At 41.1% G+C, this 15,977-nt stretch overlaps 1 protein-coding gene across 1 annotated transcript in view; it reads right to left on the bottom strand.

Annotated features, from left to right (window-relative positions):
* The window catches only part of LOC144685344 (follistatin-related protein 5-like), a 455,365-nt gene that overhangs the window by 37,352 nt on the left and 402,036 nt on the right, over positions 1 to 15,977 (bottom strand). The window contains exon 9 of the mRNA XM_078549752.1: positions 157 to 275. Coding sequence (XP_078405878.1) covers positions 157 to 275 — 119 coding nt within the window. The remainder of the gene's footprint in view (positions 1 to 156; positions 276 to 15,977) is intronic.

The following is a 15,977-nucleotide window of genomic DNA, read 5'->3' as shown; positions in this document are numbered from 1 at the left end:
ATCAAAGCAGGGCATAGACTGAGGCAAACTTACAGCAGCGATTTAAAGAGGGGCTGCAAAGATCAGTCAACAAAGCAGCACATTTAAGTGACAGGGAAAATAGAAAGAGCACATCCAAGATCAAGGTGTTGCAGTGTAAAAATATTTAAAACTTACAAAGCTTGCAATGATCCTGTCATTGGCTTTGATCTGTCTTTGAATCTCACATCCTGTGGGCTGAATTATTGTGATTCCATCATCAGAGAATACATAGAACATATTTCCAACACTTAGTCCTTGAAGACAAAACACAAAAATGCTTCATTTGCACATTTTGTAAAATGAAATATGTAGAAATTTAAAAAAAAATAAAATTTTGAAACGATTTTGAAAATAGTGGTAAAAAGGAAAAGCAATGTTGACGGCACTAGAAATGCAGCCTCCAAAGAAAAAGGAAATTGCAGAGATGTTTTTGTCAGTTTAACAACTTTCCATGACAAGTCTCACTTAGCATCAGAATGGCATTAAAACAACTGCATACAGTGAATTTGTGAGAAAATGCAATTGGGTCATTTTCCATCAGTGCATTCTCAAAGCATAACATTAACACACCCACAATACCTCAATGACAGGCTCTAGGAACATTTTAGTTTGTGTTATTGACCATCTGAAAGTTTAACACTTTTACAGTTTTAAAAATCTATGCATAAAATATTTACGGATCAACATAGGTATTATATAACACAGTCCATATATGGTATGTACTTATTGGCTACTTTTGTACTATGTATTCTGGGGCAATTTTACGATTTAGTGCTTCAAACACAGTGCTGCATGCAATGGGGGTAACTTTGGTAATTCAGATGCAGAGGTCAGTATGCCTGAGTCATTATCCACGGGCTTACATCTCTGTGGTGGATGGAAAATTCTATGTCCTTCTATCACACACAGCACTGCGTTGGGAGATGTAAATTGTTGAAGGCAGCCTTATACTTAAGGATTATTTATTATAAAGGTAGGCTTTCTAATTTGTGGGATTTTTTTTCTTGAAATTTGGTCAAATAATAGGATGAAACAAGATGCAAGCAAATTCTTGAATTCTGAGTGAAAAGATTTGTTTGAAGTAAATATTGTCACAGAGTCATTGCTAACTGGACTTGATATGCACTGCAGCCTCTGCCCCACCTCACCAATGTGACTTGGCTCAGTTGCCTATAAAAAACACAGGTGACCAATAGTGCCATCCACATTAATGCTAACTTTTAAGCGGAAGAGGAGATGAAGTCAGACATCAGACAGAACAAATAGCAGCATGCTTTACAGCCAGAATGCATTATTCTGATACTGACTTTTCCAAGTTTATGTAGTTTAACCATGATTTTAGAATTCATCTTCCACTGGGGAGGGGGCAGAAAGAAGTTAAATCATTAAGGTTAATTCAGTTTTAACCCAAAAAACATGGCATATATATTAGGTATACAATGTTATATGAAGCAATAAGGTAGAAGAGGGTGGCCATCCAATGCAGAAAGACGATGAATGGTCTCATCCGTGCTGCCAGGGTACAGCAACCATCTCAACACTCTAAACTCACACACTCAAGCCCATCACACATTCACTGGCATCTCATTCACTGCCAGCCCAAGGAATATCACCACACACTCTCTTGCACACACACTCACATCTCCATCTGGTCTCATCTCCTCTGGAGACTGCCTCCTCAGCCCTCAACCTCTTGAGGCCACTTGCACAGATCAACATGTGTCTCTAAACACACTCCGGGATACCCCCCCTCCCCAGTACAGCCCTCGATCTGCAGCCTCTTCCCTTGCCTGAGGCCACTTCTCCTCCTTCTCAAGCAAGCCATAGCTCTGCAGCTGTTGAAAAGTCATCCATGCCTTACGGCTGGTCTTGTAAGTAGAGGCCTGCCTGTGGGCCCCTCTATAAGTGCTGTGGTGCTGCCTGCAAAGCCTGGCATTGATGACCACAAGAGCTGCCTGAAGCAAGGTAAACAAACAAGCCTCAAAGCCCCGAGTGAAGTGCAGCTCACCAAGTGCATGTCCCTTATGTCCAGTTGTGAAACACGTCGGCGTGCAATCACGACGTGGTGCTTGGATGATTCAGTGTCGGGGGGTGATTCCGGCGAGCTGGGCTCATAATGATTTGCAGATATGTTACAATGAGGTTCCCGATGTCCGACGGCGGGAAATGTGGCCCACCAGTGATGGGCAGAGTAGACGATTGCAAACTGGTTTCACAACGTCGTGAAACCAATTTTTGGCCTTTTCGTCATATTGTCCGCTCTTACCGTTAAACACACCTGACACCAGCGGGCATGGAAAATTCTGCCCTTTAAGTGGGCTACTATTAGATGACGTGTATAACTTGTAGTGGCCAGACAATATATATCTTTATTATATAAAAGATACTGTTACATGTAATATATATGTGTACTATATATTGGAATTTACACCAATAATCTATTGATTTATGTAATATTTTTGAACTATTACCATTGATATAGACTGATACATAATATATATGGATTGTGTTATATATACATTGACTGCAGTAATATTGTATAACATTCAGATAGTACTAATACATATATAAACCGCATAATTATAGTATTTTGTCAGCTTTTATAATTGTTAATTATGAAAATTCATGTAACTCATATTTTGTCAATAACTGCTAAAAGGTTTGTCAAAATTTGTTGAAAATAAATCTTAGACTATCAATAATCCTGCAATTTACCCACATCTTTAATATACATGAAGCAAGGGAACCCAAGAATTAATGTAGGCCATGAAATAACTGTTGACTTATTTCAGAGGCCAGCTTCTGCAATGATCTGTTAAGATGCAAGTGACAAAAACATTTTTAAATGCCAAATTTTATCTAGAATTCAATGGTAGATTCTTTGATTTTGCCAAATAAATCTTCAAGTACCTAGACATTAAAACAAAATCATAAAGTCATTGACCCAGTCAACAGGAAATTTGGAAATCCAATGAAACTCCTTGAAGAGCTTAAAATGCAACAGGATACAAATAATTAAGCACAATGTGTTTAAGAGGGCAACTGCCCCCTCGTTCAGTAGGTAAATGGTTAGCTGATCTCATCCATGATAGCAGTCAGGGTCAAATAACTGGCCATTCTGTCATCAAACTTCTGAGGAGAAAAATTAGCCAGGGTTACCTATCCTGCTAGAAACTAGTGTGTGTGGATGTTATCTGAGGGTAAGTTAAAGTTTCATTGTGGTAAAACAGCCCACTGCTTCTATTCAGGTTCACACATTCAAAATGACCGTTTGGCCAAGAAATTATACTCAACAATGATTTACTACCTTAAGGAGAGGACAGAGAAGGTAGAACAATTATGTTTTTTCCCTTAATATGAAATTTTGCTAATAATGCAATATATTGATTATAGATTTTGTCAATACTCCTTTTCTTTCTATACTAACAGAAAGTCAAAAATCGATTTTTGCTATTTTGTAAGGATCGGAGCCCTTCTTTATTTGGCTGGCTTCTGTGTTTCCCTGTTCCCTCTGTGGAACATACCATTGCCTGCTGAAAAGTCTGTTCCCTGACTCCTGCCAGTATCATTGTAAAATCAGGCATTAGGAGGTACATAGGTGGGTTTATGAGTGTCTTACCTCATGTTCCCATCCAGGTCTTGGGATGCTCATTTTTCTGTTGCAGATAAGGTTAAGAATTACTGACATTCCGCTACTGACCTGCCTTAGTTTAAGATAAGTGTTAAATTATCACAGGATGGAGGCATATTATCTTCAAGGTCAGGATCTTAGAGGTTTGTTATCTACATTTTGTATAATTGTGGGAAATGGGACAGAGTGCTAGGAAATGAATTTGCACCCAGGATTTCCCACATGGCAACAATTTCCAAGACTTAAGTCATCTTCACAGAATCACACAGAATCACAGTGCAGAAGAGGCCCTTTGGCCCATCGAGTCTGCACCGACACGTGAGAAACACCTGACCTACCTACCTAATCCCATTTACCAGCACTTGGCCCATAGCCTTGAATGTTATGACGTGCCAAGTGCTCATCCAGATACTTTTTAAAGGATATGAGGCAACCCGCCTCCACCACCATCCCAGGCAGTGCATTCCAGACCGTCACCACCCTCTGGGTAAAAAATTTTTTCCTCACATCCCCCCTCAACCTCCTGCCCCTCACCTTGAACTTATGCCTCCTTGAGACTGACCCTTCAACTAAGGGGAACAGCTGATCCCTATCCACCCTGTCCATGCCCCTCATAATCTTGTACACCTTGATCAGGTCGCCCCTCAGTCTTCTCTGCTCCAACGAAAACAACCCACGTCTATCCAACCTCTCTTCATAACTTAAGTGTTTCATCCCAGGCAACATCCAGGTGAATCTCCTCTGCACCCCCTCCAGTGCAATCACATCCTTCCTATAATGTGGCGACCAGAACTGCACACAGTACTCCAGCTGTGGCCTCACCAAGGTTCTATACAACTCCAACATGGCCTGCCTACTTTTGTAATCTATGCCTCGATTGATAAAGGCAAGTGTCCCATATGCCCTTTTCACCACCCCACTAACATGCCCCTCCGCCTTCAGAGATCTATGGACACACACACCAAGGTCGCTTTGTTCCTCAGAACTTCCTAGTGCCCTGCCGTTCATTGAATACTTCCTTGTCAAATTACTCCTTCCAAAGTGTATCACCTCACATTTTTCAGGGTTAAATTCCATCTGCCACTTATCTGCCCATTTGACCATCCCGTCTATATCTTCCTGTAGCCCAAGACACTCAACCTCACTGTTAACCACCCAGCCAATCTTTGTGTCATCCGCAAACTTACTAATCCTACCCCCCAAATAGTCATCTATGTCGTTTATATAAATGACAAATAATAGGGGACCGAGCACAGATCCCTGTCGTACACGACTGGACACTGGCTTCCAGTCACTAAAGCATCCTTCTGTCATCACCCTCTGCCTCCTACATCTAAGCCAATTTTGAATCCACCTTATCAAATTACTGTATCCTCATGTGCATTTGCCTTCTTTATAAGTATCTCATGTGGGACCTTGACAAAGTCTTTGCTGAAATCCATATAAACTACATCAGCTGCACTACCTTCATCTACACACCTGGTCACCTCCTCAAAAAATTCAATCAAATTTTTTAGGCATGACTTCCCTCTGATAAAGCCATGCTGACTATCCCTGATCGAACCTTGCCTCTCCAAGCGGAGATAGATACTCTCCTTCAGAAATTTCTCCAATAGTTTCCCTACCACTGATGTGAGACTCACTAGCCTGTAGTTCCCTGGCTTATCTCTACAACCCTTCTTAAATAGCGGAACCACATTAGCTGTTCTCCAGTCCTCTGGCACCTCCCCGTTGCCAGAGAGGAATTAAAAATTTGGGTCAGAGCCCCTGCGATCTCCTCCCTTGCCTCCCTCAGCAGTCTGGGACACAAATCATCTGGACCTGGAGCTTTGTCCACTTTTAAGCTTGCCAACACCTCCAATACCTTGTCACTCTACATCAATTTGCTTAAGAACCTCACAAGCTCTCTCCCCGAGTTCGATACCTTCATCCTCATTCTCTTAGGTGAAGACAGACATGAAGTATTCATTCAACACTCTAGCGGTGTCCTATGGCTCCAGCCATAGATTGCCCCCTTGGTCCCTTATGGGCCCTACTCTTTCCCTGCTTATCCTCTTCCCATTGATATACTTATAGAATATCTTGGGATTTTCCCTACTTTTACCAGCCAGAGCTTTCTCATATCCCCTCTTTGCTCTCCTAATTGCTTTCTTAAGCCCCACCCTGCGCTGTCTGTACTCCACTAATGCCTCTGCTGATTTGCTTCCCTTGTACCTGCTAAAAACCTCTCTTTTCCTTCTCAGCGTAACCTGAATATCTCTGGTCATCCATGGTTCTCTGGGCTTGTTACTCCTTCCTATCACCCTAAAGGGAACATGTTGAGCCTGTACCCTCCCCATTTCTTTTCTGAACACCCCCCACTGTTCCTCTGTAGATTTCCCCACAAGTAACTGTTCCCAGTCTACCTTGGCCAGATCCTGCCTTATTTTACTAAAATCCACTCTCCCTCAATCCAAAACATTTTTTTGCAACTTGTCGATTTCTTTGTCCATAACAAACTTAAACCGTACCATGTTGTGGTCGCTATCACTAAAATGCTCGCCCACTACCACCTCAGCCACCTGTCCGGCTTCATTCCCCAGAATTAGGTCCAGCAATACGCCGTCCCTTGTTGGACCCTCTACATATTGACCTAAAATGTTCTCCTGTATACACTTCAAGAAATCCACTCCATCCAAGCCCTTAACACTATGTCTATCCCAATTAATGTTGGGAAAGTTGAAATCACCTAATATAATTACCCTATTGTTTTTGTTTTTACACACCTCCACAAATTGTGCACATATTTGCTCCTCAATTTCCCACTGACTATCTGGAGGTCTATAATAAACACCTAACAATGTGGCTGCCCCTTTTCTATTCCTAAGCTCTACCCACAAAGCTTCATTCGATGCCCCCTCCAAGATATCTTCTCTCCTTACTGCAGTAACGGACTCCTTAACTTGTCAAGGGAACTGTCAAGCAATGAGATTAGACATCTTTGCCATAGGGAAAGGATGAACAATTGGAAGGGAGACACCAAAACAGTGTTCGCCAAGGTTTGGCTGTGGGTCACTCGCCCAAAGTCTTGGCAGGGGAAAGGTGTGGGAACCTACGTGCAGGAAGGTTGACCAAATCCAAGAGGCAAGAATAAATTTCAAGTAGAAGATAAAGGTTATCATTATCATAACAATAATGGAAGTTTTTAATTCAGCTGCCAGCTTTGATTTCAGAGATACTATTCACATTATGGAGGAAAACTCATTCCAAGCTTTTGTCATAATTTTGGTGTCTGATCAAAATCCTCAGCAACAACCTTGGGACTTTAGACTTTACTACAGCCAACCTAATGCCTATTTCCATATCCATGTGACTGAGTAATGCTCATTTCATTACTCATTTGGTTCTTTGCATTTTACAGTGTAATATTAATAATATTGTGGAATTATTGTGGAATATAGTTTCTTCTTGATCTTAATAGTAACATCATTGTTCAAGATGTAATGTATTTCTATGGATATTAATTGTACCCTTCCCTTTTCTCTCCTTTCAGGCTGGTGTACAATTCCATGGATGCTGGTAAGACTCTTATATCACATTTTTTATGTAAGCAAAGATGGCACGCTGTTTGCCATGGGAACGACATTACAGTTCAACCTGCCCCATACTTGCATTTACTTGCCCGAAAAGGGCACTGGTTACTAAGTTGGATCAGAAACCCAACTTGATTTTATTTCCTTGACTATCTGAGGCCATTGAACCAATTGTACAAGCCCTAGTGCTGTTCTGGCTGAGATCAGTTAACAGTACAGATCAGAGACCACACTCGAAAGCTAGATATTTCTTTCATTTGCTCTAATTTTGCAGTATTGGAGACAAATGCCACTCTGTAGGTGACTATGGCACTATCTGGGCTGCAAACATGGTACATGCATTCTAAGCACTAAAGCTAATCAATTAAATGGAAATTGTTGTCACTGAAGAATTTGGCAAGCCTTTGGTTCATTTGCAAGCACACAATGACATGAGTGGGAATGATGAATAGTGGGGAAATGTTGGAAGAATTATCAGGCTGTTGAGCCATGTCATAAATGCTCCTTCTATGGCCACCAAGTCCTGGTGTAAGGTTTGAACACAGAGCTTCTGACTTAGAGGCAGGGATGCTACCAACTGAGCCACAAGATCTTCGACATAATTATGATAAAAACACATGTGACTCTTACTCCAAATAAGCTGCTAAAACCTTTTTTATATTATAGACAGTATCCATTTATTATGAATGAATCCACTGTGTATAGATAGAGATTGGTTCTATGATTTTAGGTTGTTATCGATGTAACAGAAATATCCACTTGCAAGGTGTTCAGTTGTTAGGAGACCCAAGGATAATCTAGAGTTTCTTTGCATCTAAAAGAGCAAGTAATATTTGGAATGATGTTCTCAAAAGATGCAGCCTGTCTCAGAGGTAGTGAGAATACTAGACTTGGAGGCACAGTACAGAGAAGGACCTGTTATTAGAAGTAATAAATTGTGCTACAAACAGTGGACAAGCACATGATCACTACAACACAACAATGCACTGCAGTACCTTCCTCTCGCCACAGTATGTTTGCAACTGCAGCATCAGAGATTGAAGAAAGCCAGAAAATGATTTAAAAAAAAGGGAAAAAAATGTCAAAAATTTCAGTTCATTCACACATGCAAAAGCTGTTCATATTTATATATATATATATTTATATTCATTAAAAATAAGATAAAATTTAACCATAAATACATTTAAGATTGTTTTAACCCCTTACTCAAATTAGTTAACGCTCCTTTTATCTTCCATAGATTGGAGTGGGGAGATGGGAAAGCGAAGTGGGTTCCTAGCTGGATGTTAATGTTGGATCCAAGGCACCAAAAATGGGTATAGAGTGAGCAACTCTCCCTCCAATACTACTTCATCTTGGAAGTTGACAGGTCTCAACTGTGTGGCTCAGAACAATGACATGATTTAATTCCAATTGTTATTAATTATCAATTGTTTAACAAAGATAATTAAAGGGGAAGGGCATTTGTTGAGTTGTACTTTAATTTAATCATTATGAAAGGAGGTTGATGCATATTACCAATTGGGTATTTCTACATACTTAGTGATTATTGGATTTCTTGGGGTCACATGGCTTCAGGTCAATCTTCAGATCACTACAGTATGTATGGAGTTCAAAGTGTGAATGGAGTTGGTCTGGGATGCACAGGGTCCTACCTGTAAAATGTGTCAAAGCCAGCAAAGGAAAGCAGGAGAACCTGAAAGCCAGATCTCTCTGAGGCAACAAGTTTGTATATATATATATTTCCATCCATCAGTTTCTTTAGTAAAAACATATTCTCGCTAGACTTTCCTTCCATCTGAAACTCCTGATAATTACCAAACAGAAGTTTACTTTTCCTACATTATAATAGTGGCTACACTTCAAAAGTAATTCATTGGTTTTAAAGTACTTTGAGACACCGATGCTCTTGAAAGGCTATGTATATGCAAGTCTTCCCTTTCTTTAACTGCTGAATCAGAAGTCAGCCATTGCTGTCGAAATAAATGGAGACCTAAAAGTACCCATGAATTTTCCAGAAACTTACCATAAAGTTTTTAGTATATATTATTCATAAAGGGACCAGAAGGTGATTTAAAGGTTATAATCTCATTTCAGTATTTCAAGGTATACTATTGAATTATTCAAAACTTCAGTGATATTGAAGCCTTTTAGATCATCTCAAATGTTCGTAGTATCAATGTAAAATTGCTGTAAAGCTACAGGTAATTGATTTTGTTGGCCATATTCTTTTGATTTTATTGGGAATGAAATGTTCAGCCAGTCATTGATGAATATGGTGCCTTGGAGTTTGAAGCCTATATCAGACTATTGGAGCCACTGTCAATCTGAAAAGAGTTTTATGATTGCAGAGCTACCAGACTGTGGGAAAATACCACAGAAAGGAAACTCCCATGTGGTATCACATAGCAGTTTTAAGTAATTGTCTTGGGATATGTGAAAAAAACCAAAAAATATATATTTTTACAAAAAGAGCTAACATTTTCATGAAAATCTTTACTCATTTATACCTATAAGCCAGGATGATACATATCCCATGGAAACATAATTTGTCATTTATGTGAGATGATATGATGATAAAAATGATGCACACTTCTCCCTGGTCCTTTCTAAACTTTGTGAAGCACATTTTCATGAAGATGGTGCCCTTTTAAGGATGAGAAGCAAGCAAGGAAATATTCACAAAAATTAAAAACTGGGAACTGGGTGATGTGCAGTACCCTATCACCCTGGCAACCTAGGTTGCAATTCAGCCCAGACTGACGGAATGAAAGTCTCCTTTCTCTGCTCATTGTAACTGTGCTACACAATCCCTAGTATTGCCTCTTTCCACAACAATATATCAAATGAATTCCACCGATCACAGAATCATAGAATGATACAGAATGGGGCTATTCAGCCCATCGTACATGTGCTGGCTCTTTGAAAGAACTATCCAATTAGCTCCATCCCCCTGCCATGATTCCCTTTTGAAAGTTATTATTGAATCCGCTTCCAACACGTTTATAGTTGCATAAAAAAAAAAATCTCCTCATCTCACCTCCAGTCCTTTTGCTAATAACTTTAAGTCCGTGTCCTCTGGTTACTGGCTCTTTGCCACCGGAAACAGTTTCTCCTTATTTTAATCTTTAAACTTCCCTTTATCTTCTATCCTCTGAGAACAACTCCAGCATCTCCAATTTCTCGAAGAAACTGAAATCCTGCATCCCTAGTACCTTTCCTTTAAGTCTCCTCTACACTCTCTATGAGGCATTAACATCCTTTCTTAAGTATGGTACCCAGAATTTGATACAATACTACAGCTGGGCCTTAGCAATGATTTATAAAAGTTTAGCAAAGCTTCCTTAATTTTGTACTCATTGTACTTATGTTTATAAAGCCACAGATTTATTTACAACCTTCATGCCCTATCATCTTCAAATTTTGTTTACAAATACCCCCAAATCTCTTTGATCTGGCATTCCCTTTAATAGTGTACCATCTAGTTTATATTGCCTCTCCTCATTCCTTCTATCAAAGTGCATCATTTCATGTTTCCCCACATTAAACTTTATCTACTATATGTCTGCCCATTTCATCAGCCTGTTTATGTCCTCCTGGTGATTGTCACTATCCTCCTCCTGGTTTACTACATTTCTGAGTTTCATGACATCTGCAAACTTTGAAATTTTGCCATGTATACCCAAGTCTAAGTCAATGGGCAGGATTTTCCGCCCATTGGGGGGGAAGTTGAAATAAGGGCACACGGAGACACGCCTCCAATCGGCGCCCCCAATTGGGGATGCGGCGCCATTTTACGTGGGCGGGCCAATTAAGGCCCGCTCAGCATGATGTCCGCACAGAAGCGCTATGCGTTCCATGTGCGGGTGTGGGGGAATCCCTAAACCTGAGGGTGCGCAGGAAAGAGCACACTTATCTCCCTGAGGCTAAGTGCTGCCTCAGGGAGATCGTCTCTACTGTATAAATGATTAAAAATAGGAAAAAAAAATTCCCTGGCATGTCCTCTCATGTGACACTGTCACATGAGTTGGGACATGTCCATAACTTTTTAAAAAACTTTAATGAAATTTTTAAAAACCTACATTATACCTCATCCCGCCAGTGGATGAGGTTTCATGCTTTTTCTAATGCCCGCCAGGGCTCCTGGCCTGCCCGCCAACCTTAAGGTTGGATAGGCAGGTCCATTAATTACTTAACTGACTCTGTCAATGGCCTCAATTGGCCATTGACAGGTCGGGGGGCGCACAGCTGATTTTGCTGAGCCCCCGCCTACCTGAAAATTTAAATGGGGCGCAGTGACGTTGGGAGTTCCGCCCAACGTCACCGCGCATCATTTTATGTGTCGGCGAGCTGGCTCCGCCCCCTGCTCGTCAACGGGAAAATCCTGCCCATTATATATCAAATGGAACAGTGGTTCCAATACGGATGCCTGGTGTACACCACTATATATATTTCCTTCCACTCTGACAAACAACCATTCACCAATACTTTGCTGACCCTTAGCCAATTTAGTAACCACGCTGCCACTTCCTCTGTGTTCCCACTTACTTCCCTCAGCAACCTAAGGAGTGTCCCATTCGGACCTGCTGATTTTTCTATTTTGAGTTCTGCCAACCCTTTAAGCACTTTTTTTTGCCGAGTTACTCTACTGACTCCTCCTTTACTTTTTGGCAGTATCCCCTATTTTTTATTCATTTAGTACCTTAGCCATGCCTTTTGTCTCACCAGAAAACTTCCTTTTTAGTTCCAAATAGACCCACCGTTTCTCTGGCTATTCATTTAACTATTTATATGTTTATAAAAGATAAATAATTTGGGGTCCTTTTTATTTTACCTGCTAATCTATTCTCATACACACTATGTGCCCCTCTTATTTCCTTTTTTCAGTTCCCCTTGATACCTTCTGTATCAAGCTTGGTTCTGTACTATATTATGAGTCTGACATTGATCATAAATTTTCTGTTTCATTTTAATCTCCAAACCTTTAGTCACTCCAGAAGCTCTAGCTTTAGATGTCATTCCTTTCAAGCTTGTGGGAATGTGTCTCATCTGTACATGAACTATATCTTTGAAGGCTTCATATTTACTGTTTTAACTGCCAATCTTAGATTCAAGTCCACCTAGGCTAGATCTTCCTTCAACTCACTAAACTGAGCCTGTCTCTATTTGAGTATTTTTATATTTGATTATTCCTCATTTTTTCCCATAAGCCTGTGCCTGATGATTAAAAAGAGCAGGAAATGCAAAGTGCTGACAGTTTGCAATCAAATCCAAAAACTGTTCAAAGGGAAGAATTTTCTGGACGGCTAGTGGGGGCGGGACCCGCTCACCAATGCGTAAAATGACGTGCGGTGAGGTCAGGTGGGCGTCCCAACGTCACCACGCTTCATTTAGATTGTCCGTTCGGCAGGCGCGCAGCTGCTCAACTGTCAAAGGCCTACTAAGGCCATTAAGAAAGTAATTAAAGTTGTTAAGAATGCTGCCCGTCCAACCTTAAGGTTGACGGGCAGGCGAAGAGCCCAAGCGGCCTCTGCATTTTTCATGAAACCTCATCCACGGGCGGGATGAGGTTTCATGAAGGGTTTATTAATTAAATAAAATTTTTTGAAAAAAACTAATGGACATGTTCCAGCTCATGTGACAGTTTCACATGAGGGGACATGCCCTTAAAATTTTTTTACCTTTATTATATTTTTCAGAACTCAAAATAATCTGTGCTCTTGTGCGCGCATGTGCGAAGGAGCGCAGGCCCAGACTCAGGGAACCCCTCCCCCACCCCGCCTGCACAAGGAGTGCACAGCGTTTCCAGGTATGCGTCACACTGGGCGAGCCTTAATTGGCCCGCCCACCTAAAATGGCGGCGCGCACCCGATCGGGGCGATGATCGGGTTCACACTCGCTCCCACCCGCCCCCACACAACCTCCCCCGGATAGAAAATTCAGCCCATAATGTCCTTAACCTTCAAGGAACTAATTCTTTTTCCTTAACTAGCAAGAAATTTATTGGTGAGCTACAACATCATGTTTTCTTGGAGAAGAGTCCCAATCGGGCAAGAAGTAGAGTAAATCCACTTGTGGCTAACTGTTAATGTGTTGTGTGGAAATTGGCATCCTCTGAGTTCTGTGTACAAATCCCAGGGCTCTGATGTAATTAATAAGTTTAGTACAGCCTAGAATTGGAGTTATCATGATGATCCCCAGTGGACAGTGTTCCCATGAAAAAATGGGATAATTTCCCTTCTCTGGGCAGAAAAGTACTGAATTTTTAAAGCTTTCTTTGCACCAAAGAGGATTTTTTTTAAAAATGAAGGTCCCCAGGCATTCTTCTCCTTTAAATACTTTTTACAAAAACATAGAGGTGATCCTGATAATTGCTTTTAAGGCTGTACTTACAGACAAGTAGAGCTCATAGAGTGTATCCAGGACAATTTTTTAGTGCAGTATTTTCTAGTGCCAACCAGGGAGCAAGCTATTCTAGATCTTGTAATGTGCAACGAGACAGGATTAATCAATAACCTCATAGTAAAGGAGCCTCTATGTGACAGCAATCACAGCATAATATAAATTCAAGTTCAGATTGAAGGTGAGACTGTGGGTCTAACACTAGTGTTTTAAACTTAAAGGATATGAAAGCATAGTTTGCTAAAGTGAACTGAGAAACTAGGTTAAAAGGTAAGATGTAGAGACACAGTGGCAGACATTTAAAGAAATATTTAATCATCCTCAGCAAAGATTTATCCCAGTAAGAAAGAAAGACTCTTTGAGAAGGATGCATCATCTAGAACTAAATAAGAAAATTAGAATAGTATCAAATTAAAAGAAACATTGTACAATTCTGTGAAGATTAGTGGAAGGTCAGAAGATTGGATAGATTTAAGAACCAGCAAAGACTAACTAAAATATTCATAAAAGGGAGAAATTAGAGTATGAGTGAAAGCTAGCTAGAAATCTAAAAAAACGGATAGTAAAAGTTTCTACAAGTGTTTAAAAAGGAAACAAGTAACTAAAATGAGTGTTTCTCTTCTAGAGAGAGAGTCTGGGGAATTAATAATGGAAAAGAAAGAAACGGTAGAAGCGTTGAATGGCTATTTTGTGTCTGTCTTCACTGTAGAAGACTTGAAAACTTCCATGAGATAATTTAAAATTAAAAGGCAAAATGTGGGGTGGTGGTGGGGAGTGGGGGGGGGAGAATGGGGGGGAGGGGGATTAAAACAATCACCATCGCCAGGGAACAGGTGCTGGTAAAACTATTAGACCAAAAGACTGACAAGTCCTCAGGACCAAATGTCCTGCATCCTACATTCTTAAAAAAAAGTGGCAGCAGAGATTGTAGAAGCATTGGATATAATCTCCTAAAATTCCCTAGATTTTGGCAGGGTCCTGGCAGATTGAAAAACAACAAATATAACACCTTTATTCAAGAAAGGAGGCAGACAGCAGACAGGAAACTATAGACCAGTTAGCCTAACATCTGTCATAGAAAAATTGCTGGAATCCATTATTAAGGATACTTGGGGGAGAATCTTTGATTTGGTGAGTGGGCACCACTCCCACTCGCCGACACGTAAAATGACGCGGGATGATGTCGGGCAGAAGTTCTGATGTCACCCCGCGTCATTTCAATTTTCAGGTCGGCGGGGGCACAGCCGAATTAGCTGTGTGCCCGCCAGCCTGTCAACGGCCTATTGAGGCCATTTAAAAAGTAATTGATATAATTAATGGACCTGCCCGTCCAACCTTAAGGTTCAAGTCCCACGCCAGGATTTCTTGGCTATGAAAGCACACAGCCATTGGTACGGGTCAGCCTGTGTGTATCTGTGCTGGTCCGCAGTTTGGTAAACGGGAGGGTTAGTGGCAGGAAGGACATCTGGCTGTAAAAAACTACCAAAAATTAGGGTTTATATGAAGGTGATCAAGCAGCATTGTGACTACACTATGTAACAAGGGGAAAGCAGTAAGAGTAACCATCAGATCCGATTTGCGTAGGCAAGCAGCCTTGTGCCTGAAATGGGCTGGTATGCTGCTCTCTTATTTACAGGCCCGCCTAAAAATTGCAAATGGGCCTTGGGTGGCTGATTTTCAACTGACAGCTCTCTATTTTACATATGAGAGATAGGAGGCCCCCGGAGGATTTTGATAGATTATACAGGTGGGGAGGTTGCATGAATAGGATGTAGAAAAGCCATGACATAGCTTAAACAGACTGATAAGAGCTTTACATTAGAGGCAGAGAGGGATGGGAACCAATGTGGTTTGGAGACGTTGGGATAATTGGTAAGTTTACTGGTATGGAGTTCGATATGAGCAGCCTAATTTTAAGCAAGTTGAGGTATATGAAGTGTGTATTATGGGAGGTCAACCAGGAGGAATAATGTGGAAGTGACAAAAGCATGGAATAAGATTTGGGCAGATGGGCTGAGGCAGGATGGAGGCAGGTGACATTATAGAGTGGGAAATAATGTAGTGCACGGACTGGATTTCACGGGGAATGGGGGTGTATTGCTCGTCCCTTTCCTCCATTGCAAGAGTTGGTCTGCAATCCGACGCGCCTAAAGAAAGCCTGCCCTGCAGCCACAACGCGCTGCTAAATAGGCTGAGAGGGTGACTTCTGCCCCTCAGTGGGAGGAAGTCCCTACTTAGAGAGCTGACGGCCAATCTGATTGGCCTGAAGCTCCACAAGTCCCAGCAGCACCAGAACTCAAGGCGCTGCTGGGACTGCAAGCAGGCTCATTCAGAACTTCGATAAATCCCAG

The sequence above is a fragment of the Cetorhinus maximus genome, chromosome 10 (assembly GCF_964194155.1).
Source record: "Cetorhinus maximus chromosome 10, sCetMax3.hap1.1, whole genome shotgun sequence".
Lineage (NCBI taxonomy): Eukaryota > Metazoa > Chordata > Chondrichthyes > Lamniformes > Cetorhinidae > Cetorhinus > Cetorhinus maximus.
Note: the sequence above shows the minus strand (reverse complement) of the source record. Positions and strands in the feature narration are given on the sequence as shown.